At 45.6% G+C, this 27,061-nt stretch overlaps 2 protein-coding genes across 2 annotated transcripts in view; one reads left to right on the forward strand and one right to left on the reverse strand.

Moving 5' to 3' along the window:
• DDX55 (DEAD-box helicase 55) lies at window positions 1-17,214 on the forward strand. Its single transcript, XM_005691355.2, has 14 exons — window positions 1-147; window positions 3,153-3,203; window positions 3,296-3,382; window positions 4,772-4,863; window positions 4,944-5,006; window positions 7,222-7,371; window positions 7,940-8,129; window positions 10,858-10,940; window positions 12,352-12,483; window positions 13,343-13,435; window positions 14,391-14,505; window positions 14,962-15,130; window positions 15,796-16,091; window positions 16,488-17,214. The coding sequence occupies exons 1-14, from the start codon at window positions 40-42 to the stop codon at window positions 16,662-16,664; spliced, it is 1,806 nt and encodes a 601-aa protein (XP_005691412.1). The 5' UTR covers window positions 1-39; the 3' UTR covers window positions 16,665-17,214.
• EIF2B1 (eukaryotic translation initiation factor 2B subunit alpha) overlaps window positions 17,113-27,061 on the reverse strand; it is an 11,435-nt gene continuing 1,486 nt past the window's right edge. The window contains exons 3-9 of the mRNA XM_005691356.3: window positions 25,707-25,843; window positions 25,473-25,589; window positions 23,334-23,446; window positions 22,609-22,677; window positions 20,986-21,061; window positions 18,983-19,108; window positions 17,113-18,272 (exon numbers count right to left, since the gene is read on the reverse strand). Of these exons, the coding sequence (XP_005691413.1) occupies window positions 18,108-18,272; window positions 18,983-19,108; window positions 20,986-21,061; window positions 22,609-22,677; window positions 23,334-23,446; window positions 25,473-25,589; window positions 25,707-25,843 (803 nt within the window). The 3' untranslated portion in view covers window positions 17,113-18,107. The remainder of the gene's footprint in view (window positions 18,273-18,982; window positions 19,109-20,985; window positions 21,062-22,608; window positions 22,678-23,333; window positions 23,447-25,472; window positions 25,590-25,706; window positions 25,844-27,061) is intronic.

The following is a 27,061-nucleotide window of genomic DNA, read 5'->3' on the forward strand; positions in this document are numbered from 1 at the left end:
GGGAGGCGTCCGGGTAGTAGCTCGGTGGCTGAGCGCACCATGGAGCACGTGACGGAGGGTTCCTGGGAGTCGCTACCGGTGCCGCTGCATCCGCAGGTGCTGAGTGTCTTGCGGGAGCTCGGTTTTCCGTACATGACGCCGGTGCAGGTACTCGGCATAGGCCCTGGGGGAGGAGGGCCCTCGGTGCGAAGGGGGCAGGTTGGGAAAGGGAAACTCAGAGCTGGGACTTTTTTGTCTTGTCGTCTTTTTGTTTCACCGACTTGGGTGATGCCTAGCTGGTTAATGATCGCCAGGCAGAGGCGGCAGGCGGCGGCGCTCCTGCACTAGGGTTTTCATAACAGCTCTCCTCCATCCGCTCTTAGGTGCTGGGACTTAAGTGCCTGGCTCGTATCCTACTCTTAAATTCGTATCTTGCTTTTAAGTACCTGGTTCGTATCCTGCCCTCTGTAGATCTGTGAGACCTTGAGCAAATGACTTAACCTCTCTGAGCTTCATTTCCGTTCCGTGTGAAATGACGAAAATAGTATTACCTAAGAATTGTTGTGAGGATTACCTAAGACAATGTTACGGACCCTCAGTAAATGTAGCCTGTTGTCTTGTTATGTGGGCTAAGTGAAGTGTCTTGGTCCAGCTCACTCATTTATTCAAGCAGTTTCTCGAGGACACACTGTGTATCAGGTACTCTTTTAGACTCGGGATTTTGCAGTGTTGGTCCCCACTCATGGCCCTTGCTTTTTAATGCAGAAGAGAGAGAAGGGAGTAAAGAAATAAGGTAATTTCAGCTGGTGATCAGTGTTGTGGAGGAGACAGTGACAAGAAAGTACAGGGCAGAAGGTAAGATAAGAGAAGGCCTCTTGGAGGAGGTGTCATTAAGCTGAAACCTGAATGAGAAGGAGGCCAAGGGATGACTGGAGGCAGGATATTCCAGCAAAGAGAAATGCCACTACAAGTGGAATAAGCTTGGAGGAACAGAAAGGCCTTTGTGGCTGGGGCATCATGAGTAGCGTAAGAGATGAGCAAATCGAGGGCTGACCATGCAGGGTCTTACTTGTGGGATCTTGTATTTTATTCTGGATGTAGTGAGAAGCCGTCTTACATGGGAGGCTGCAGGAAGAGAAGGGCCATGACTGCTGTGTAGAGAGTGGACTTTAGGGGAGTAAGAGACGCAGCGAGGCCATCCACTAGGAGGCCGTTGTCAAGTTAGAGGTGGTGGTGGCTTGCAATAGAGAGGAGGTTGTGGATATTGAGGAGTCGCTTTTGAGATAGCTTTCGGGTTGCTGAGGGACCAGATGTGGGGGTCAGGAAAGAGGTATCTAGAGGGACCCTGAGGTTTTTGTCTTTAGTGACTGGTTGATTGTTGGTATCATTTACTAAGGTAAAGAAAGCTGGCAGGCGTAACAGTCTTCAAAGGGAAAATCTAGAGTCCTGTTTTGGAATCTTGAGATATGCGTAGGCTCCTCAGGAAAGGTATGGAGGAGGCAGGCAGTGCTGTGTGTCATGCCTTGGGACTGCTGGGCAGAGAGGACCCAATATTTGCCATTAGAGTCCGTGGTCTCAGTGCTGTCCACTGTGGTAGCCACTCACATATGACTATTAAGAACACTTGAAACATGGTGAGTCCAAATTGAGATGTACTCTAAATATAAAAATCTATGATGGATTTTGAGGACTTAGCATGAAAGACAAATGAAAAATATCTCATTCATTTAAAAAATATCGCTTACACATCGAGCCGACAATATTTTGGATGATATTAGGTTAAATAAAATATAAATAAAAATTCATTTTGTCTATTTTTGCTTAAAAATTTATTTATTTATTCATTTGGCTACATCGGCTCTTTGTTGCATCATGCAGGATCCTTCACTGTGGGCACAGACTCCAGAGTGTGTGGGCTTTAGTAGCTGTGGTGTTCAGGCTTAGTTGTTCCACAGCATGTGGAATCTTAGTTCCCTGACCAGGGATCGAACCCAGGCCCCTGCATTGCAAGGCGAATTCTTAGCCACTGGACCACCAGGGGAGTCCCTCTTTTTACTTTTCTTAACGTGGCTGCTAGATGAGTATGTGGCTCACATTATATTTCTTTTTTTTTTTAAGTATAACTGATTTACAGTGTTGTGTCAATCTCTGCTATATAGCAAAGTGACTCAGTTTTATACATAGATACATTCTTTTTTAAATATTCTTTTCCATTATGTTTTATCCCAGGAGATTGAATATAGTTCCCTGTGCTATACAGTAGGACCTTGTTGTTTTTCCATTTCTAAATGTGATAGGTTGCACCTATCAACCCCAAATTCCCAGTCCGTCCCCTCCCTCCCCCGCTCTTCCTTGGTAACCACAAGTCTGATCTCTTATCATATTTATTTCTGTTGGGCAGCAGTGGTCCATAGCAGAGTTCTCAGTCTGCGCTCTTGATATTTTGGACTGGATAATTCTTTGTTATATGAAATGGCCCTGGGTGTTGTGGGCTGTTTAACAGCATCTCTGGGCTCTACTTATTAGGTGCTAGAAACAAACCACCTCCTGCTTCCCCTACCTCGTTCTGACTACTTACAACATCTCCAGTTACCTTACAGTAACTGCCACATGTTCCCTGAGACTTACTTGTGCCGAGGCAGTTAGGAAAATTCTGCATGTGCTGCAGTGGGTGAGCTCAGGCGCTGAGGACCAGGAGTGGAATCCTGGACGGTGGGGAGGGGGAAACTTTGAAGCCAAGATCTGAGTCGGGTTCAGGTTCAGCTGCTTGTTGCTGCAATCAAAGGGCCAGGGCCCTGGTAAACCTGCGGGTTCTCGGTGGTGTTTATAATGAAAGAGCCCGTTTGAATCGTTGTTTTGTGCTATGAGGACAGGAAGGAACCTTAAAACCACTGTCTTCAGCCCCTTCCTGGTCTAGAGGGGAAGAGTAAGCAAGGCAGGGCTAGAACTCAGGACTCCCAACTCCCAGCTCGACTCCCTTCCCCTGCACGCCATCTGCATAGACACCACTCCGTGTTACCTGACCACACTGAGGTCCCTGGTGGTGACTGATCAGAGTCCACTTTGCAGTGGATCCAGTGTGACCAAGGCCAGTGCTGTGTTCCTTGGGCTTTGGGCCTCGTCTGTGGTGTCACAGCATCCCATAACTGGTAATTTGCCGTCTATCTTTTCAGTCCGCAACCATCCCTCTGTTCTTGAAAAACAAAGACGTTGCTGCAGAAGCGGTGAGTACGTTTTGGCAGTGCAGCCCGTTCTCCCGTTTGCCCTCCAGAACGAACTTGGAGGAAAAGCAAACCGCAGCTTCCTCCCCTTTCAGGTCACAGGTAGTGGCAAAACCCTCGCTTTTGTCATCCCCATCGTGGAAATTCTCCTGAGGAGGGAAGAGAAGTTAAAGAAGAGTCAGGTGAGGAGACCAAGCGCTTTATTTTCCCCTAGTCATCAGAGAGTTCACAGTTGAGGAAAAAGCTAGTCAAAAGCTTGAAGAAAGAAGAAAAGTACAGTGTGTCCTCATGACTCGCAGGCTCTGTGTTTATGACTTTGCTGCTCCTTAGCATGTATCTGAGGCTCCCCAGGCAGCAGTCGCCATGCTTTCGTGCTCATGCGGGGCCTTGCCTGGGGCAGCGACACTGATGGCACGTTCCCAGCTGAGCCTGAAGAGGGTGACTGCCTCTGGTTCCTGCTCTCAGACTGTAAACACGGGTCCTTTTCCTGGTCTACGTACTGCTGTGATGTCTTTGTGTGTGTGTGTGTATCTGTATGTGGTGATTTCACTGCTTAAAATGACCCCCAAACATAGTGCCGAAGCACTGCTGAGCATTCCTGAGCGCAAGGAGGCTGTGATGAACCTTACTGAGAAAATACGTGTTACAGAAGCGTCATTCAGGCATGCATGATAGCGCTGTGGCTTTGAGTTCAACGTTAATGAATCAACAGTGTATATTCAATGAGATACCTTTATTTATTTAATTGGAGTATACTTGACTTACAAAGTAAGGTGTCTTTAAACAGACATGTGTGTAAAACAAGCTTATGTACTGTTAGGTTGACAAAAAGATGACCAGAGGCTCGCGGGAACCTAACCTCACTTCCCTAGGAGCCATGGTTCAGTATTTGTTAACGTAGTGTTTGGCTGCTTTGTAGAGAAGTGACTGTGATTCAGACTACAGCTGACCCTTGAATAACAGGTTTGAGTGGTGCGGGTCCACTTAAGTGCGGGTTTTATCAGCAGTGAGTAACTATAGGTCTCTGCCAATTGATAGTTTAATCCCTCCATGTGGAATGGGGTTACAGAGGAATCAAACCAGTTATACCCTGTTACATGGAGGGCCGACTTTAAATTACAGGCAGATTTTCAGCTGTGCTTCCCAGGTGACACAGTGGTAAAGGATCTGCCTGCCAGTGCAGAAGATGCAGGATGTTCGGGTTCAGTCCTGGGGTCAGGAAGATCCCCTGGAGGAGGAAATGGCAACCCACTCCAGTATTCTTGCCTGGAAAATCCAATGGACTGAGGAGCCTGATGGGCTCCTGTCCATGGGGTCACAAAAGAGTTGGACACGACTGGACACAAGTGCTTTTTCGACTCTGCAGAGGCTTGGTGCCCCTAACCACCCCCCGCCACCCCCATCATTCAAGGTTCAGCTCTAGTTGATACGCACTGTGGCCACGCACTGCGGAAAAGCCCAGGAAGTGCCCTGGAAACCTTCCTCCATGAGGTGGAGGGTGCCGGTTGTGCAGTTTCAGCTCTGTAAGCTTCAGGCTCCGCTAATCGTGTCCCTTCCTGCCACGTGGTTAGGTGGGCGCCATAATCATCACACCCACACGAGAGCTGGCTGTTCAGATAGAGGAGGTCTTGTCTCATTTCACGAAGCCCTTCCCACAGTTCAGGTAAGTTGGGGGTAGAGTCCCAAACTTTCAGCCACGGGCTGCCATTCCTCCTGACCTCAGAGACCCTTCTCTCGTTTCAGCCAGATTCTCTGGATTGGAGGCAGGAATCCTGGAGAAGATGTCGCCAGATTTAAGGAGCTTGGGTGAGTTGCCTTGCTGCTTTGCTTGCTCTTGACATTGAACTTGATGCATGATCAAGACCTAACTGGAAACGTCCCCTTCAGTCACTCCCCTCCCTACAAAAAGTTTTTTCTTCCTGCCAACCTCCCATTTTGCTCACTGGTTAATGGTCTTGTCTCTCCCGAGGTGGTCCCTGACCTCGCCTTGAGCCCCAGATAATCCACTTGTCTCCCTGGCATCTGACTGGCATCTCACAGCTTTTGCGGAAACATCTAAAACAAGAGCTTGGAATTTTCATCCCTAGGCTCATACCTCATGTGGAGTTTCCTGTTCATCTTTCCCCTGTGTGCCTCTCCTGAGGTCAGGGAGTCAGCCTTGACTCCTCACCGTCCCCACATCCCTCCTCTCAGTTAGTCATCACCAGATCCTTGGCATTTTCTCTCTGAAGCACATCTCTTAACGGGTCAACTTTCCCATCACCAGCTCTTCTGCTCGTTTCTCCCCTGAACTCCAGTAACTGCTCTTTCTTTCTCTCCTGTGTGTTGCTTTACCTTTGAAAAAATTAATTGTTTGTCATTTATTTCTGGCTGCTTGGGATCTTGCAGCACACAGGCTCTCCAGCTGTGGTTCGAGGGCTCAGATTTCCCGCTGGCCTGTGGGATCTTAGTTCCCCAACCAGGAATCGAACCCATGTTCCCTGGGTTGCACGGTGGATTCTTAACCATGGACCCCCAGGGAAGTCCCTCTGCTGTATGTCTCTACTGTTAGCCCTGGTTATCCACTCTCCATGTAGCCACCAGCGTGCCAGCCAGGTCGTGTCCCTCACTGAAAGCACTTCAGCGGCCCCTGCTGGCCCTTAGGATGGGTCCTGATGTAGGTGTGGGCACTCTGTGCTGCCGTGGTCTTCCAGTCCGCCCTGCCGTTACGGTGAGCTGGCTTTCTCCCAGCTATTGTACGAGCCTGGCTCCTTTGCATCCCCAGGCGGCTCATGAAAGTCAGGGTGGTGGTAGTCTGCCACATTTTACCTTCAGGGCCTAACAAGGAGGGGAGCATACAGCAGGTGTTTACTGAACATTTAGAATAAACATTTGAATACACGATGGCAGTCAGCCTGTGGCATTTTATTGTCCCACTATGAATAATAGTTTGTAATAAGCAGTGATAGATTTTGTGCCCAGTTTGTCAGTGAATTCTTGACAAAACTTTTCTGAGTGCTCGCTGTGTCCAGCTACAATGGGAGATGCTTTGTAGCGGGGGGTCACAAACTCGAGTTCCTACAGGAGTCGGAGGAAAATATAAACCTGTGAAGTGGGGATTGGGAGAAACTGGCTAGTTTATGCCTGAATACTCATCTCCAGTTGACATGTTGCTACAGGACTCTGTATTGCCAGGTTTTTAATTTTTTGTAGTCTAGATTTTTTTTAACATTTGGATGTAATTCACATTAAAAAAAAATAATAATAACTTTCCTGTAGGGACCCAGTCTGTGGGGGGGGCACATTTGGCTTTCAGTCTGCCAGTTTGTGATCTTTACATAAAATTGTCTCTAGTTCTGTTGACATTCACATTTTATAGATGAGTGTCCCGGGGCCTAAAGCAGTCGAATAAAGACAGGGTCCTTTCAGTAAAGGCCCGGATAGTAATTATTTTAGCTTCGTCAGTCACACAGTCTGGGTCATTACAGCTCCCCTCTGCTGTTAGTGTGTGAAAGCCTCCAGAGGCAACCCATGAATGAAGGAGGATATGGAGTGACGTGCCAGTAAAATGTCACAGAAACAGTGGAGGCCAGATTTGGCCAAAGGGCGTTTGCTGAGCCCTGCCCTCAATCTCAGCCTGGAACTCAGACCTGTCTCCTCATGGTGCAGCCTTCTCCTCCCACTGTGGAGGAGTGGGATTTGGATGACGTCTGTGGGATTTAGATGACGTTTTTGGAAGGATAGGGCTTCCCAGGTGACACAGTGTTAAAGAATCCACCTGCCAATGCAGAAGGTGCAGGAGACTGGGGTTCGATCCCTGGGTTGGGAAGATCCCCTGGAGAAGGGAATGGCAACCCACTCCAGTATTCTTGCCTGGGGAATCCCATGGACAGAGGAGCCTGGTGGGCTGTAATTCATGGGGTCGTAAAAGAGTGGGACACTACTGAGCCGTCATGCACGGGGGGATACATCAGTTGTGTTTGGAATCACAAAGGTCCCTGAGATTCACTGAGTGCAATAAATGTTAACTTTCTTTTCCTAGTGGGAACATCATCGTGGCAACCCCAGGCCGCCTGGAGGACATGTTCCGAAGGAAGGCTGAGGGCCTCGATCTGGCTAGCTGCGTGAGGTCCCTGGAGGTCCTGGTATTGGATGAAGCAGACAGGCTTCTGGACATGGGTTTCGAGACAAGGTACTGAAGTTTGGACTTAATGGATGTTGGGTGACACAGGGTGGAAAGGACCCCAAGGTGGAATTCCTTTATCACTTGGTGACTATATCTCTTGTTAGCTGCACGTGAATTTCATATCACTAGGTTGTTTGATCCATCAAATTCTCCCACATTGTTTAAATTTCAGTTGTTCTTTGATGCATTTTCCTTCATGGCTCTTTAAAAGTTTTTGTGTGTTTTAAAGAATTAAATAGCTTTATTGGGATCCAATTCATATGCTACACAGTTTGCTCAATTAAATAGTGTGCAGCTCAATAGTTTTTAGTCTCAAAAAGTTTTGTTTTAATTGCACTCTTTTAATTGTCCTCCCATTATAAGAGTTCACGTATATGTTTATATTGAAGAAATGTTGGGAAAATAAGAGTATAAAGAAGAAATAGAGATCACCCATAGTCTCATCTTCCAGTAATAGCTACTGTAAATATTGTTATGGTTTCCAGTCTTCTAAAATACCTGTTTCGTATCATAAAACACCCTTTGTTCCTTATGCTCATAAGTAAGGGGTTAAGATGAGCCCTTCTCTTTTTAGCATAAACACCATCCTGGAGTTTTTGCCCAAGCAGAGGAGAACGGGCCTTTTCTCGGCCACTCAGACCCAGGAGGTGGAGAACCTGGTGAGAGCTGGCCTGCGGAACCCCGTGCGCATCTCGGTGAAGGAGAAGGGCGTGGCGGCCAGCAGCACCCAGAAGACCCCTTCCCGCCTGGAGAACCACTACATGGTGAGCATGCGCCGACCCCTGCCAGCCAGTGACGACGAGGGCTGTGGTTCACAGTGATGTTTACTGAGATTGAAGTTTGCCAACAATGGTTCTAAGCGTTCTCACAAAAATTCAAAAGGTGAAGTGAAGTGATAGGTATATTAACTTGATTATGACAGTCATTTCACTGTGTATATGTATGTTAAGTCATCACATCATACGCCTTAAACATGTATTACTACATGTATATATTTTTACTGTATAAATGCGCTTAAATATACAATTTTTATTTGCCAATTGTACCTCAGTAAACCTGGAAAAAAGTAGAACCAGTATTGTTAGTCAAAGCAGTTTACTGAAAAAATTACCAATTTTTTTTGATTCGTACTACTTTCGATAAGCTTAATTCCATTTTTCCTTTGAAATGATCAGCTATAAGAATTGTTTGAACAGCTTATTAGATTTTTAAGTAAGTTTTTACTTAATTGAAAAATGATTTTCAAGTGCTTTTTTCTTAACTTTCACTGTCTGTATGTTTTATCAATATGATGATACACCATGTTCCCACTAATATATGTTAACTCTTAGCAGTTAAAACAAAAAGCAAGCAAAAATTAATAATGATGAGTGCTCTGTGGATTAGCTTTCAGTTTTCTAGGTAACTGAGTCTGTAAAATGATACCCTGAGGCACATTTGCAAGTGCAGCATTTGGGGCAGGGCTGGTATACATGGTATGTGTGATGATACTTGTCATTCAGCAAGTAAATGAATAAGTAAGTTAACATGGGCATAACTGTGTTTTAAGCATACTCTCCAGGGATGGTGTCCTTGGGCCTCCTACCCCCAAGTGATCAAACTTTTTGACATGTGCATGGGGTGTGCTGGGTACAGGCATGAGACACACAGTTCCTGGGCCGTCAGTATGAGCCTGAGTTAGAGAAGGGCACAGCCAGACAAGCAGCTCAAACACAAAATCTAATGATAGACTCTCTGAAGGAGCCTTTTTAGGTGACAGTGTTCCGCTCTGGAACCTAAATGTTTGGTGTGTTCATTTTGGAGCTGAGAGTTGCTCAGTTCTTCCCTGGTGGCTCAGATGGAAAAGCGCCTGCCTGCAATGTGGGAGACCCAGGTTCAATCCCTGGGTCAGGAAGATCCCCTGGAGAAGGAAGTGGCAACCCACTCCAGTACTCTTGCCTGGAAAATCCCATGGACGGAGGAGCCCGGCAGGCTACCGTCCATGGGGTTGCAAAGAATTGGACGTGACTGAGCAACTTCACTTTCACTTGCTTTCAATATGTAGCAGTAAATCCTAGCTGCTGCCCTTCCTGACCAGGCAACGGGAGGGCTTTTTGGAATGTGATTGCTAGTAGTGAGTCCCCTCCTTCTGTCCTCTCTGGTCACTGGCTCAAGCCAGGAGGCATCCAGAGAGGATGGTCAGCCAGGGTGGCCAGGCCAGTGTCCCTGCTTGACAGGGCACCTCTATATCGTCAGCCAGGGAACAGTGTTTTTCTTTTGGCCGAGGGGGGCTCCCCAGCTCCTGAGCACGGTGACTTGTTTGCAGAGAAAGTGGGCCATTTCCAAACCAGTGTCCCTAGTGCTGTGGACTGTAAGGGCGAGGAGGTTGCCGTTCATTGTGTCAGTTCTTGGAGGGTCCGGGGGTAGGCGGGTCAAGGCAAAAGAGTTTGCAAATCAGAAAACTGCCTCTGGTGCAGCTGTCAGGAGGATGTTTTTGAAATCGGACCAGGGGTATTATACTTGGTGCTGCTGTTTCCGCTTGCAGCCAGGCTGGTAAAGTTGGGCAGCCGGCTCTTCCTAGGGGAGAGAGGAGGCCGTGGACGGTGAGGTGGTTAAGAGCAGAGGCACAAGGGCACGGCCACCCCGGTGCGCAGCTCGGCTTTGTCCCTTCCTAACCGAACCAGGTGGACTTACAGTTCATCACCAGTAAAATAGGGGCTCAGGGAGCACCCACTTCATAGGGTTGCTGTGAGGGTTGGTTTATTAAAACACATGAAGGTTTTAGGCCAATGCTTAGTACATACTAATAAATTAGCTTTGGAACCCACTGTGGCTGCTGTTGCATTCTGCTCTTTTCCATTCATTTAAGCAACTGCATTTAGAAATGTCCGGGTGTGTGAGAAAGAAATTCCAAATAGAGGATTTGGTTTTAATATTAATAAAAATAGGGGGAATGCATTCAGGTGGATTTACATGTCTTTAATTTGGGAGCCTGAAAGGAGCTCCAGTCTGTCTCCATGGAGGTCTGTGAAGTAATTCTGTGCAGTCTGTTCTGGGAATCTGTGTTCACCTCAGAGCAGTGATTTCTGAACATGGCCGTGCCTCAGAATCTCACGGGCGCTGTTAAATAATACTGACCCTTGGGTCCAATTCCAGAGCTGCGATCTGTGGTCTTTAGGCTGTATCTGAGGACCTGTATTGTATATGGTAAAGCCCTCCCCTGGAGATGGTGTTACGGCCGGCATGGTGCGGTTGGCACGTTGGGGTTTGGGAGGTACTTACTGCACTGAGTGACTCCCTGTCCTCAGTTACATGATTATGTGATATAACATGTGACAGCAGCAGGGGCTGATGTTCTGAGCTCAGTGGACTGAGTAACATCCTAGTGGAAGTCTTCCTCTTCATGGAGGCAGTTAGAGTCCTTAAAATTTAAGGCCCAAACTGAAAATAGTTGTGCGGTTGTTTTTATTGTCAGCAAATTTGTCTTTATCGGTTTTCCTTTTTATTTCGCAGGTCTGTAAGGCAGATGAGAAATTTAATCAGCTGGTACATTTTCTTCGAAACCGTAAGCAGGAGAAACATCTGGTCTTCTTCAGGTAGTCCTTCTGGGGTTCAGTGTGCATGTGTGTGTAGTCTTCAGTTTTGGAATTCCTTTTAGGTTGCTTCTCTGTTAGAAGTGTGTTTAACTGCAAGTGGCTGAAGACCCAACTTCTGCAGCTCAAGCAGGAAGGGTTTATTTTTCTCCTGTAAAAAGGAGTCCAGAGGTAGGCAGTTCCTAACATTGGTTTCTGTCTCAGCAACATCAAGGCCAGTGTTTCTGTGAGTGTCTTGGCCTTTCCTTCCTTGTAGGTCAGCTCTAGTTTTGAGATGACCGCTTTGACCCCCCCTGTCACATCTGTACCGGAAGCAGATAAAAGAGGAAAGGCAGGGGGAAGGGCAGTACTTACTATATTTGACTCTTTTTTTTTTGTCTATTTATTAATTTATTTTTACTGTATTGGTTTTGCCATACATTGACATGAATCCAGCACAGGTGTATATGCTTTCCCAAACATGAACCCCCCTCCCACCTCCCTCCCCATAACATCTCTCTGGGTCATCACCGTGCACCAGCCCCAAGCATGCTGTATCCTGCGTCGGACTTAGACTGGCGATTCGATTCTTTATATTTGACTCTTAATCAGAAAAGCAAAAGGCTTTCCCAGACAACACCTGCCCCTGACCCTGGCTGACTTCTGCTTTCATTGCATGAGCCAAAGATGGGTCACCTGGCAGCCCCTCACTGTGAGAGGTGGATAAATGAGTGGGTAGCTGTCCCAGCCTCTGCAGTAGCGGGAGATGAGGGAGGAAGTGGTTGGGATGCTGTTTAATCAGCCAGCCTAGTGTCTGCTATGCTGGGGTATGTCCTGTTGTCAGAATGGCATGCATTCTTGGGCTATTTTTTCCTCCATATATACCCACAGTGGTGTGTTTTGGCATACCCAAAGAATTTCATGTTTCTTTTCCACCCATCATTTCACCTGCAGTAACTAATATTGACCCATAGTTAGAAATACAACCTGGTTCTCTCTGTCTCACACACACGCACACACGCAATTGAAACAAGGATTTCACAGAACTGCACTTGACTAGGTGGGAGGCATTCTGATGCTTTCTTTTCTGTTCTGCTCTGATTTTTAAAAAATGCTGGTTCAGACTCACTAAATTGATTTTAGGACCCACCAGATTACTTTCAAGATCTGTGGGTTGTGGCCCTTGGTGTGTAAAAACTGCATCCTTATATATGCTGTGACTCGTGGAAAACTGGGGAACCCGGCAGCGGTCACTAGGCACGGATCTTTACACATTTTTTATTTTGGCTGTGTTGGGTCTTTGTTACAGCATATGGCCTTTCTTTAGTTGCGGCAGGCAGGCTTCTCTTATTGTGGTGCAAGGGCTCAGTTGCCCCACGGCATGTGGAATCTTAGTTCTTGGACTAGGGATCAAAGCCCCTGTCCCCTCCCCCAGCACCTGCGCCTGTGTGGAATACTACGGAAAGGCTCTGGAGGCCCTGGTGAAGGGTGTGAAGATTATGTGCATTCACGGAAAGATGAAATACAAGCGCAATAAGATCTTCATGGAGTTTCGCAAATTGCAGAGGTGGGTTGGCTTCCCTGGAGATGGCTGATCTCCAGCCTCTCTGCTCTTCTGCAGGTTGCTCTGCCTCTAGACCTTCTTGTGTGTTGGAACCCTCTTCCTTCTCTAACCCGGTTATCACGTCTTCTCCCCCTGCCCTGAGCCCGTTCTGCTTTGCTGCACTGACTTCCTTGTCAACTTCCCTGCTCAGTTGTAAGTTCCATAAGAACGGGAGCCTGTGTGGTATGTTCATTCTTGGATTCCCCACTATCTGGCCCAGGTCTGGCCCAGGGTTTGGTAAGCTGTTTGTTGAATGAATGGATGGACAGAGCAGATGGGAGAAACCCATTGAAGGTTCCAGGTTGACTACACTATAGGAAAGCTGTGTCTCTGGAGATTGTAACTTGACTTTGTTTGTGCATAGATATACTTTTCTGTTTTTCTTGATCACTGAAAAGATCAGTGATCTTATTGATTCTGGCTATATTAAAAACAATCTTTTAGGCAAAGTGATAGACTTGATGATTACACCTCAGTATGAGAGGGAAAATTTCATTGTTTTTAATGGCTGCAAAGGATTAGACCAAATACAGTGTTTTTGTTTTTTTTCTTCCCCAATCGAAATATGCTAGTTAAAAAATCTTTTCATTATTGTTCATCCATCTTTTCATTATCTCCCCACTTCTTTACAAATTTCACTGAGAACTTGTGAAGTCCTAGAGATTCTTAGGAGGAAGAAAAATCAAAATGTTATTACTATATATTTGCTTCCATGAGATTCTGCCATCTGTTTTTACTGTCATCATCTTCAAATTAGTAACAGCTGCTTGATGGTGGGCAAATGGTGGTCTCCTTACTCAGCTGGTGTTTTCTTATTTTCTAGTGGGATTTTAGTGTGCACTGACGTGATGGCCCGAGGAATAGATATTCCTGAAGTAAACTGGGTCTTGCAGTATGATCCTCCCAGTAATGCCAGGTACAGAGAATGTTACTTGCTCTGTCTAGGAATCTAGTCTAACGAAACAGGAATTGTGAGGAAGGCAAACATAATGATGGTTGTCAAAACATTATGAAATAGCAAAAGCCGGGAACTGGTGCGTCATCACTGACAGGTCAGCAGTGATGCTGTACTGTGTTTTCAGATACCTTTTAAAAGTTCTTGCAGAAATGCACATGAATAGAGTGTTTAAAGGAAAAATACACTGCTGCTGCTGCTAAGTCGCTTCAGTCGTGTCTGACTCTGTGCGACCCCATAGACAGCAGCCCACCAGGCTCCCCCGTCCCTGGGATTCTCCAGGCAAGAACACTGGAGTGGGTTGCCATTTCCTTCTCCAATGCATAAAAGTGAAAGTGAAGTCGCTCAGTCGTGTCCGACTCTTAGCGACCCCATGGACTGCAGCCTACCAGGCTCCTCCATCCATGGGATTTTCCAGGCAAGAGTACTGGAGTGGGGTGCCATCGCCTTCTCCTACATATGGAGATTTCAGTTATTCTGAGAGCAAGCATATATTTCTAGGAAATGCCTCCGAACATAGGAAAATGCCTGTAAATACAAACTGTTAAGCAATACTTGTTAATTCTGGGTGGAGTTAGGGGTTAGACTCAAATCACTTACATTTTCTCTTTTATATTACTTTTCATTGTTTCCCAAATTTTCCGCTCAGACCACGTCTTCCTACCTGTATCATCAGATGGGCATAAATTTACAAGTTTTATAGTTGACATTAAATGTCTAAGAGATTGCTCTCTGGTCTGCAGTGTGTATATTTAATCACCAGTTCTTCTCTAACACTAGTAAGTGGCAGAGTTGGGACTGAGCCGTGGAGTCAGGTGGCTCCTGGCGTCATTTTAGGCGCGTCAGCTGCGTGGCCAGAGGCCAGTGCTCTGCTGAGCTGTCAGGTGGTGACTGTCCCCGCCCCGTGTCGTTCCAGCGCCTTCGTGCATCGCTGTGGCCGCACGGCCCGGATCGGTCATGGCGGCAGCGCGCTCGTGTTTCTCCTTCCCATGGAAGAGTCGTATATCAGCTTCCTTGCAATTAACCAAAAAGTAAGCTCTCTTCCTTTTTTCTGTGGAATTCCCAAAGCCAGGGTAGTTGGAAAAGTTCTTTTCCAGAAAGTGGTCCAGAATGTAGACTGGGGCCGGGCTGGCGGTGTCAGTGTGGGAACCTGTCTGTAGCTTTATAAAAGGCTGTGGAGAGGCTCTGGGGTCCACTGCTGGCCCCAGCTGAGCGTCATTACTTGGGAACACAGACCTATGTTACCATATTTTCCAACCAGAAATCAGGATTGTTATGTAAAATCTGATTTTAAACTTCGCTTTAGAAAATTTAAAATACTTTCTGGACCAAGTCAAATACTTGGTTTGGATCTGGGCTTCAAAGCCTCCACTGGATAAGATTAAAATGAGTGGTTTTGCCTTTGATTTTACTGGCACTGGCTCTGAGGGGGTAGCCTTGGGCGGGAGGTGGTCCCAGCCAGAAGTGACGATGTGGTCCCTGTGCAGTGCCCCCTGCAGGAGATGAAACTCCAGAAGAACACAGCCGACCTCCTTCCAAAGCTCAAGGCCATGGCCCTGGCCGACAGAGCTGTGTTTGAGAAGGGCATGAAAGCTTTTGTGTCATACATCCAGGCTTACGCCAAGCATGAGTGCAACCTCATCTTCAGATTAAAGGGTAAGTTTGATTTGCTCACCATCTGAAACATTTGACGGTTTTTACAGGTATTACAAATATGAAGGGCTTTCCAGGTGGCGCTGGTGGTAAAGAACCTGCCTGCCAATGCTGGAGACATAAGAGACATGGGTTGGATCCCTGGGTTGGGAGCATCCCCTGGATGAGGAAATCGCAACCTACTCCAGTATTCTTGCCTGGGGAATCACATGGACAGAGGAGCCTGGTGGGCTACAGTCCATGGAGTCACAGAGTTGGACACCACTTAGCAGCTGAGCACCTGTGTTGAGCACAAATATGAAACTGCTTTGTCTTAGGTCCATGTCAGGGTTAATGTTTTCCAAGCATTTAAAAGAAAGTCTTTCTGGGACTTGCCTTGCCTGGACTCTGAGCTTCCATTGCAGGGATTAAGGGTTCGATCCCTGGTCAGGGAACTAAGATCCTGCATGCTGTGTGGCATAGCCTCCCCAAAAATAAAAATAAGTCTTCCTTGGGTTTGACTAGGTACTGGCTGTGAGTATTCTTTTAGTAAAAATGTAATTATTTTAATTCTAATTAAAATGAGTCCATCAGATCACACAAAAATTACATTGCTGTGAATATTCTATTGGTTGATGCTTACAGTCCTGTTTTGGGTGTGCTAACTCTTGATGTTTTGGTTTAATCAGATCTTGATTTTGCTAGTCTTGCTCGAGGTTTTGCCCTGCTGAGGATGCCCAAAATGCCAGAGTTGAGAGGAAAGCAGTTTCCAGATTTCGTGCCTGTGGATGTCAACACAGATACCATTCCATTTAAAGACAAAATCAGAGAAAAGCAGAGGCAGAAGCAATTATTGGAGCAGCAGAGAAAAGAGAAAACAGAAAATGATGGGAGAAGAAAATTCATAAAAAATAAAGCTTGGTCAAAGCAGAAGGCCAAAAAGGAAAAGAAGAAAAAACTGAATGAAAAAAGGAAAAGGGAAGAGGTAAAGATGGCAATTTTTAAAATTAAATACTTAGAATTCTGTACAAATCTCACGGAAGTGTAGTATATTGTGCCTTTTAGTAGGAACTGCATAGGACTCCCAGATTTTCGTTCTCTCTTGGTGGCTTGGGTTGGGGAACGTGCTGTTGGTGAAAGCTGATCTAAGAGCACGTAGTTCCCGACTGATTAAAAAGTGCTGGTTTGGGGCTTCTCTGGCGGTCCAGTGGTTAGGACTCTGCGCTTTCACTGCTGAGGGGCCCAGGTTCAGTCTCTGATTGGGGAACTAGAATTCCACAAGCCTCCTACAGTGGCCAAAAAAACCCCCAAATTTTGCTGGTTTCACTTAGAACACTGTTGCTGAGAAATTCAGTAGCTTGTTGGTCTCTTGTGCACTCAGGGTTCTGATGTGGAGGATGAAGACATGGAGGAACTTCTGAATGACACGAGGCTCTTGAAAAAGTTAAAGAAAGGCAAAATTACTGAAGAGGAATTTGAGAAGGGGCTGTTGACAAGTGGCAAAAGGTCAACGAACAAAGCAGATTTGCAGATCTCAGATGTGGAAGATGACTGCTGATTCCCACCCCTCAGGTGAAACGCACAGGAGTGGGGAAGCGGGGAGCCGGCCCCCACTTGGCAGACAGCTCGAGCTTCCTTCTGTGGAACATTAGAACTTTCAGTAGCTGTCGGGGAGCTGCTGTTGCAGAAACGGCAGATGTGAGGGGTTTCGTGCTCGTGAGCATTTCACTAAAAACATACCAGCCTTGAAGTCTAAGAGAAGAAAACGTAAATTTACATAACTGTAAATAATAGATGTCAGTATTTATTTTGATGGGTTACTTAAAGAGCTCATTTTTTGGTGGGTATTTTGTACTTATTAAAACTTATTTAATATAAAGCTACTGAAGTAGATTTAAGAGCTTTTAAAAGTTCCTGTTTCCCAGCTCCTGATCTCCCTTCCCTGGGTGTCTTTACCTCTGGACCCTCAGTTCTCTGTTTGATATACTGCACTGAACACCCACAAAGCCCGTAGTACCATTTTATTGGTGAGTATGTGAAAAAGCAGCAGCAAGTCATTCTGGGAAAGAAAATGATTACACCTCCTATTGAATAAACTATAGTTCTAATTGACTGTGCCTTAAGTACGTGAAGGTGGCTGCCTAGTGTCTTTACCAAGATGGACGGTACATCTAGTGTCAGAGCCCTCTGGCTGGGCCGGGGTCAGCTTGAAGTGCAGTGCAACGCCATATCAAAATCTTTCATGTAATTTATTTGAAAAGATGCTGAGTTTGTTCCCAAGAACAATTTTAAAAAGCTGTTCAGGACCCAAATGTTTCAAGTCACATCTTTTCCCAGATATAGAATTTTAAGTTTGCAAATATTCTGGAAGGCGTCTTCATAACTGATGAGCCGTGCAGGATACTCCGGCCAAAGAGGCCATTAATACCTGTTCTTGGGTTCTTGCAATAGTATCCACTCTCTTTGCCTTGATTCTTTTGTGGAGATGACAGGCCTCAGCTTGTATTCACCACTGGGAGCCTGAGTGTTGCCTGTCTTTTTCATCCAGCACTGCGTGGAGCCTGGTCCTGGGCAGCTGCTGGTTACTGGAGGGACACCTGGCTGTAGTTTGGACCGCTGCCCTCTCGGGCCTGCTTGTCTTTCATGGATGCTTTTGGCAAATCAGTCTAGAATGTGGGGAAGGTGAAGGGAGGGAGAGTGGGCACATCTTCATCCATCAGTCAAACAGCCAATAATCTTATATTCCTGCAAACTGGACATGAATGAAAGTGTCTGGAAATATATGGAAACCATAAGAGCACAATTTAGGTTGGGCTTTAGAGGAACCATGAATGCATTTTAGATGGGACTGAAATGAATAAAAAATTTCTGAAGAGTTAGGATTTTAAGTCCTTAGTCCATAAAACTTCAGAAAAAACAATTCAGTTTTGGCCTGGCTCACTGAGGGGCCAAGAGACTACTCCCCATATCCGACATCCACCAGCAGGAAAGGACCCGGTGTTTACAGGTAGAGCTTGATGAGTTCGTCACTGACGGCCGAGGGCGTCAGCACCCCCAGGTCTGTAAACAGCAGCGTGATTAAGGAAGGGGAGGTGTAGTCGACCCACGGGTGCTCCTCTCTGAGGTCCTGTCCAGTCTGTACAGACTTCAGAGTATCCGCCTTGTACTGAGGAGACAGGAAGCCAGCGTTAGTCTGCCCCACAGATTGAGGGCCCTGAACTGGTGAGGCCTTGGCCTGAGCAACTGAGGTACTCCTGCCTGAAAGTGCCCGCTGGGAACGGGGAGGCCAACTGCGTTGCACACTGGCCAGGGGACTGAATGCGGCTTGGGTCGGCCAGGTCATTAGAGAAAGCCTTAAGCCATGTGTCCCGTGAGTGCTGGAGTAACCCCTCCAGACCTCTGAAGACAACTGTTTAGAGCATTTATAGAAAGCTAAATGCTAGGTGCTGTGCTAAATTCCATGGATTATCTCTGAAGCATCACAACCCCTGTACAGATAACTGAAGTTCACAAACCTTACAGTGAAAGGACCTGCCTAAGATCACATGGTTAATAGGTGATGGAGATGGCAGGTGAGCCCAGAGAGCTGACCCAAAACTTTATTTATTTATTTATTTTTTTGACCCAAAACTTTAGACTATTACCTACCTACTTTCCCTGCCTGCTTGGCCTGTATCTAGTGCTTAAGTGAGAGACAAAAGACAAATTCTGGGGACAAGTTAGACTGTTCAACAACCACCAATTTATCTCTGTATCCTGTATATTAGAAAAAATAGCAATGTGAAGTGAAAAACTTACTGAACATTCTTAGCGCTGCATTTTTTCAAAGGTTTCAGTTTAGACTCAAATACCCCTTATAATATGTAAAACTCTTGCCTTAAACTTATCTGGGACATCTTGCTGGTTTAGTGGGAAGAGTCGTACAAACTTGAAACTTTCCGCAACAACATAAAATGGCTTGTTCTGTGCTTTGGCGCACACGGCCATCTGGTTAGTTCCAATCTGGGAAGTCAGAGAACAGCGGAGAAAGGTGAGATCTTATAGCACATCTGTAGTGGAAGCAACAGAAAGTCTATGAGTGAACGTAATACATGTACTTCTGGCTTTGGAATTAAAGAGGATCTTTTAAAAAAGAAAGAAACAGCTATTTCTCTAAAGATCTACAAATGGCCAATAAACACACGAAAAGATGCTCAGGAGTCTTAGTCATTACAGAAACACAAGTCAAAACCACAATTAGACACTGCGTCACACCCACTAGGATTATTCATCGCTAAGTCCTGTCCAACTCTTGTCTCCTAGCTTGCTCAAACTCATGTCCATTGAGTCGGTGATGCCATCCAACCATCTCATCCTCCGTTGTCCCCTTCTCCTCCTGCCTTCAATCTTTCCCAGCATCAGGGTCTTTTCCAATTAGTCGGCTCTACCCATCAGGTGGCCAAAGTATTGGAGCTTCAGCATCAATCCTTCCAATTAATATTCAGGGTTGATTTCCTTTAGGATTGACTGGTTTGATCTTGCTGTCCAAGGGACTCTCAAGAGTCTTCTCCAGCACCACAGTTTGAAAGCATCAGTTCTTTGGTACTTAGCCTTTGTGGTCCTATCTGTACATGACTACTGGAAAAACCACAGCTTTGACTATATGGACCTTTGTCAGCAAAGGGATGTCTCTGCTTTTTAATATGCTGTCTATGTTTGTCATAGTGTTTCTTTTCAAGAGCAAGCGTCCTTTAACTTTGTGGCTACAAGTCACCATTTGCAGTGATTCTGGAGCCCAAGAAAATAAAATCTATCACTGTTTCCACTTTTCCCCCATCTATTTGCCATGAAGTGATGGGACCAGATGCCATGATCTTAATTTTCTGAAGGCTGAGTTTCAAGTTAGGATGATTATAATAAAAACAAAAAAGTACTGGCAAGGATATAGAGAAACTTTGAATCCTTGTGTGTTTCTGATGGGAATGTAACATGATGCAGCTGCTGGGGAAAATAGTTTGGCAGTTCCTCAAAAAGCTAAACACAGAAATAGCATATGACCCAGCAATTCCACTCTTAAGTATATACGCCGAAGAATCGAAAACAGAAACTCAAATAAGTAATTGTACACCTATGTTGTTAGCAGCATTAGTCATAAAAGTCAAGAAGGTATTCATCAACAGCTGAATGGATAGACGCCTCTGGTCCAGCCATTCATTGGTACATTATGCAGCCACACAAAGGAATGAAGCGCTGATACCTGTACAGTACAAGTGAGCTTTGAAAACATGCCAAGCGAAATAAACCAAACTCGAAAAAAGATAATTGTGTGATTCCACTTACATAAGGTACCTAGAATGGGAAAGAATCATGGAGACAGAAAATAGCTTAGGGGATGGGGGAGAGAAAAAGAGTTTTGTGACAGTTCTTTTGAAAAGTTTTAAAGACAGTGGTTATGGCTGCACAACAATGTGAGATGTAATTAATGACACTGAACTGTACACTTTGATTATGATGGCAAACTTTACGTTATACATACTTTATCAAACACAATAGACTATCAGGAAGTCTCCATGTGAAGCAACAGATAAATTTTAAATATTATATTGATGTCAAATATGCTCCATTAAAAAGAAAAAACCCAATTCCAAGTAAAGGATGTTTAAATACGTTCTCCTAATCTACACAGATCAATCTCCAAAGCAGAAAGAAGTCTGACCAGAATCTGACTGACCCCACTGCAGTGGCTCAGGAACTGGGAAACCACTGGTTGCAATGGTGGAATCCTGAAGCTAAGCAGGGTTACAGGAATGAACCATAACACACAATGTGGTTGGGTGTCTGAGGTCGTTAGTGGAGCTCCATGCCCTGAGTAAGGACCTGTGGAGAGCTGATGCTCCTACCTTGTTAATGATTCCCCCGTTTTCAACAACTCCTTCAGCACCAACTATGACAAGATCCACTTTCTCCATGATGTAGCTACAGAAATGAAAAACAAATTTTTAATGCTCCCTTTCTTTGTTCTTGCAACATCACCTGCAAAGATTAATCCTCCCATTTTCAGCAAAGTGTGTTCCTCTCATAACTTTCTTCCAAAGAGCACTGAACACCCGAGACAGCCCCTGACCCTGTTACTGGTTCTGCTACAGGGGCACCATGACCCATTTTGATGACACCGCGATAAGGTGTATAACTCATGCTGCCACCCAGTAGGCACACGCTTACACATGCAGCTGAAGCAAGGATTTCATGACCCAGCATTTATCTTTACTGCATGTGGCACACTGTTTTTCGTTCTACATCAACACAAAACAAAAATTTAAAAACCTGATGTGATCTGAAGTTGGAAAAAAATGTTATGCCATTCAAGAATTTTGCAGGTAGGGTGGGGGCCAGTTAACCTTTTAAAACGAGCAATTACTAGAATCCTTCAAAATGTTTACTCCCCCCCGTCCCCCCTATTTTTTGGCCATAGTGTGCAGCATGCAGGATCTTAGTTCCCAGACCAGGGACTGAACCCATGCCCATGCAGTGAAGTCACAGAATTGTAACCACTGGGCTGCCAGCGAAGGCCCCAAAATGTTTACTCTTAAACACATTCCTGGAGAAGGCAATGGCAACCCACTCCAGTACTCTTGCCTGGGAAATCCCATGGATGGAGGAGCCTGGTAGGCTGCAGTCCATGGCGTCACAAAGAGTCAGACACGACTGAGTGACTTCGCTTTCACTTTTCACTTTCATGCACTGGAAAAGGAAACAGCAGCCCACTCCAGTATTCTTGCCTGGAGAATCCCAGGGATGGGAGCCTGGTGGGCTGCCGTCTATGGGGTCACACAGAGTCAGACACAGCTGACGTGACTTAGCAGCAGCAAACACATTCCTAATTTCCTTAAGTATCTCTCTGTGTGTTTTCTTCCCAAGGGATTATTATTCCTGTTTTCTCTTATGAGCCACGCTGCCAATCCATGGAGTGTGTAACCTCAGCTTTAGGAGTGAAGTTGTACACAGGAGATGAAAAATTCTGGAGTGCCACTGACGACAACCCATGTCTTTAGATGAAGAGAGAGCACTGATTACGAATGCTGACCCAGTCACTGCACCTTGCTCTTAAAATGCACCATGAGGGGCTTCCCTGGTGGTCCTGTGGCTAAGATTCTGCATTCCCAATGCAGGGGGTCTGGGTTCCATCGCTGGTCAGGGAACTAGATCCCACATGCTGCAATTAAAGATCCTGGATGCCATAACTAAGACCTGACACAGCCAAATAAGTATTTTTTAAAAATGCACCATGACACCATGTATCCAGCTCTCCCCAGCATCCTACAGCCCTGTCTTGTGTGTACACATCCGGTTCTTATCATGAACACTTGCTGGTTTAGTGCCACGGTCAATTAGGAGGCAGGACGCTGCCCACTCTCGTTTTATGAATGAGACTGGGACCCTCCATCTGGAAACCCTGCTCCAAGCCAACCCTGGGAGTGGGTGGGTGAGGAAATGTAACCGTGATAGGGGAGCCGGGCACTTACCCAACTGCAGCATCAAGGACCACAGTGACAGGGACGTTGAGGTGGCAGAGGGCTTTGGCCATCTTCTTACTGAAAGTGACATTTTAAGAATGTTAGAAAAAGTCCAAGAAAGTCCCTATCATAGAGACTGGTGGTCCAAGAAAGTCCCTATCATAGTCACTTAATTTGGACAATGATAAATCACATTAACTAGAAACTCAGTTAATTTTTTTTTTTAATGTGGACCATATTTGAAGTCTTAAACCCACACTCCCTGCATTGGAAGCATGGAGTCTTAACTACTGGACTGCCAGGGAAGTCCCCTCAGTTAATGGACTAAGGGGCTGATCTCAAGATTCTGGACTAAGGAAGCATTTGGGTTCTTTAAAAGTATGTATTTTAGGAAAACTGTGCTCTTGGGGCTGTGCAGGGATATGTAAATTCAGAAAAAAAGGGGTTTTATTATGTTCTGGATACATAAGAAATGTAACTACCTATTCCTTGATATAAACCTTTCAGTTTATATCTGATTTAAGTACTAAATAAAACCCCTAGATGCTGTACTGTGACCTACTCCAAATTCATGGTGATTTTTCTTCCAGGAGCAGGGATGGGCAGTGTGAAAGGCAATGCTGATTGACAGACAAATCGGGGACTTCATCTGGCTCCTTTTACAATGGAGTCTCATCCTCAGTTTGCTCATTAAAGGGACTGCTGGGCACATGACCACATAGAAAGATACTTGCCCTGATAAGTCAGGCTGTGACTCTGTAATGTACACACTGAAACGCTTCTTGGCTGCCACGGCAGCTTCCAAGACTCTCAGGACCACTCTGGAGTAGGCGTGCGTTAATATTCTCTGTGGGTAGAGAAAGCTCCGTCATAAGTGTAAACTTCCAACAATCACTCAGACTCTCTGCCACTCCAATGTGTGTTCCTGGTACCCTAAAGCTGCTCTGTATACTTTCACACAAATCAATTGTAATCAGAAAGCAGATCCTTGACAATACACTGAATTTAAGCCCATATATTGATACTTTTTGTTTCTGCCACACCATGCTGCATGTGAGATCATAGTTCCCCAACCAGGGATCAAACCCTTGCCCCTTGCAAGGAAGCTTGGAGTCTTAACCACTGGATGGTCAGGAAGTCCCTATTGATACAATCTAAAAAAGTTTTCTGCCAGAGGAATATATCATGGGTCTCATCTTTTCATAGCAAGTACAGAAGTGGCATCTCCATGTGGTGGTACTCAGATACAAAAGCCTTTCTGTCTGAAGGCTGTTAGGTTCCTTTGGGTTGGTTTCCCTAATTCTAAGACCTAGCCTGCACACTTGGGCCTTCAAGCACTAGGCAGCTGGCATAAAGAGATGCAGAGGCTGGTGGGGCCAGCAGCAGAGTACGAAGGCTGACCTCCGGCTGTTGTCACATGGGGCCCACTGTTGTTGGATCCTCTGATTTTTCTAGAGGAGCTAAAATCCAGTATTTCAGTGTTGACTCATTTTTTAAAACTTTTATACAATTTGGGGGTAAACACAACCCAACTATGGACTGGATACAATTTGCAGATACTTAGATGGAATCAAGATGTTCTAAGGAACAGAGTGCAGAGGACAGAGTAAAGCAAGGTGGAGGGACCAGCTTCCTGGCTCCTTTCTGGGTCTTGCCTGAGAGCTTGTTAGAAATGCACGTTCTCAGGCCCCACTCGTCTCACTGAACTAGAATGTGCATTTTAATTTATATTTACAAATTTATATTAAAAAAAATTTTTGGCTGTGCTGCATGGCACAGGGGCATCCTAGTTCCCTGACCAGGGATTGAAAGCATGCCCCCTGCATTGGAAGTGCAAAGTTTTCACCCCTGGACTGCCAGAGAAGTCCCAGAATATGCACTTTAGAAGATCTCCAGGTGGTTCACCTGCATGCTTGAATTTAAGCCACTCTGCTCATAATTTACCCTAAATAGCACTGATGCAGGTGGTTACCACACATTAAACTCCACGAGGATGAACGAACCCTGTAGTCCAACTGCTGGGAAGGAGGAGGCCTCGGCGAGAAGCAGTCACCAGCTTGCCTCCACCTGGTCTCAGAATGGCTTTGTTTGAAGCTGGCTTTTGTACCAGTGCCAGTGGCATCTATTACATCATTTATTTAATAACATAATTCAGAGGCTGGGAAGGGAGTAATAAAACAGAGGACAAGATTTCAGAGTCCAGATGCAAGTAAATACTTTTACAGTCGGTGGAGGCTTAGTTGGCAGAAAGGATATGTGCTGGTGGAAGAGACGTCATAAAAGTTTCATGACCCTTTTGCTGGGAGACTGACTTAATGTGCTGCTCCTGTCTTTCCTCACTTAGGTTATCAACACCTGGCAGCTTTGCATCTCTGTGACAGCACTTGGAATGACGATGAAGAAATCTCAACCCAGTGCTAACCTTTGGCAGGAAGAGAGTCAGGATGAACCAGTGACAAGAGCTGTGCTGGTTTAATTCAGATCAGTTTAGTACATATCCGTAAGGAAAAACACTTCTTTAGTAAGACAGCTTATCAAATCGAGAATCATCCATGCTGTCCCAGGGTTTTCCTCTGCCTCTTTAAAATGACAACTGCCTATGATATAGCATCTACCTTTAGACACTGCTTAGTGCGTGCCAGGCATACTGCAGAGTCCTCACAAACACCATCTCACTAATCCTTACAGCAGCCCTATGAGGTAAGTACTATACTTACCCTTATTTGAAAAGATGAGTAAAGTACAGCACAGAGAGCTTAAGTAACTTGTCCAAGATCACACAGCAAGTAAGTGGCAGAGGCGGGATTTTACCCCAGAAGTCTGATGCCAAAGTCCTTGCTCCCGATCACCACCCACGATCATGACGTACTCACCGCCCCATCTTTGATGAAAGTATGGCACAGATCTGCAATTTTATTTCTTGACAGTGATATTCTCCTGAGGAAAATCTCTCCCCGCTCAATCATGATCTTTTTACATTTGGAGTAATCCTAGGAAAAAAAAAAAAAAAGAGCAACATGAGGGGAAGGGGAGGATCTAGGTCAAGCTGAGAATACTTGTGGCCAAACACAGAAGCAGAGTCGTGACCTGGGGAGGGCAGGGCTTACAGAGTATTCCAGGGAGGTAAGGCTGATGAAACGCAGGAAGAGCTCCCCGCCCGACGACACAGCCACGGAAGAGTCCACGCCACACAAGGTTTCTATGGCACTGGTGAGATTCGCCCTCAGGCCCTGGATTGTCTCTCCTAGAATGATCACATGAGCAACATGATGTTCATTTCAGTATCACAGCCCCTTGATGGGTCTGTGATTCATTCATTCATTCATTCATTCAGCCACTGGACTGGGTGTGGGCTGTAGCCAGGCTCTCTGATGGCTCAGCAGATAAAGAATCCGCCTACAATGCAGATGTGGGTTTGATCCCTGGGTCAGGAAGATTCCCTGCAAAAGGAAATGGCAACTCACTCGAGTACTCTTGCCTGGGAAATTCCATGGACAGAGGAGCCTGGTGGGCTATGGTCCATGGGGTCACAAAGAGTCGGACACGACTGAAGCAACTGAGCACACACACTTCCTAGATGCCAGAGATAACGTCGGTGAACATGACCAGCCCCTGTTCTGATGAAACTGCCTTTCCTTTCCTTTTCTCTTTTCCTTCTTGGTTGTGCTGCCTGGCTTGCAGGATCTCAGTTTCCCTGATCCCCTCGGCAGTGAAGTGCAGAGTCCTAATCACTGGACTGCCAGGGAATTTCCAGGATTCTCTTTCTACTGGGAGAGGTAGACAGTAAACAAGTAAACAAAGAAATAAACAAGTTATTCAGATTGAATTGAGGACAGAAAAAAGCAGAATGATGCAAAAGGTGGAACTACTTCAGACAAGAGTTAACAGGGGATGATCTCTTGGAATGCGGGCCTTTTAAACAGAGACCTGAGTAAGAAAGTATCCAGCTGAGTAAAGATGCAGTGGGCAAAGTCTCAGATGCAGACTAGACCAACACAAAGGCCCAAGATGGGAATAAAATTGGTATGAGAAAGGCCAGAGTGAAGCACAGTTCAGCGAAGGAAGGAAATTAAGTAGTGACAGAAGAGGTCTGCAGGGTGGTGCAGGTAAGGCTTAGATGTTTGGATATTAGTATAAGAATAATGGGAAGATGCTGGAGGTTGTCTTAGAGACATGCATCTCTAGGTCAGCCCTTTAAATTAAAGAATACTTTATTATTTTTATTATTATTTTGTTTATACCCAGATGTTTACATTTGGGATGACTGAATTCGCAGTGCTCACAATGATGATATTAAAGCTAGAATTTATACTAGAACATTCTCTATAGCAACTGCAAAGAATCTGTCACAAGACAGAAGCTTAATAAACACTTGTAAAGCTGAACGATTGCTATAATTTAAGCTTCACAGTTAACCTGGCATAATATGGTCCTTCTTGATTCAAAGTATGCTTCAGGGGCT

The sequence above is a fragment of the Capra hircus genome, chromosome 17 (genome assembly GCF_001704415.2).
Source record: "Capra hircus breed San Clemente chromosome 17, ASM170441v1, whole genome shotgun sequence".
Lineage (NCBI taxonomy): Eukaryota > Metazoa > Chordata > Mammalia > Artiodactyla > Bovidae > Capra > Capra hircus.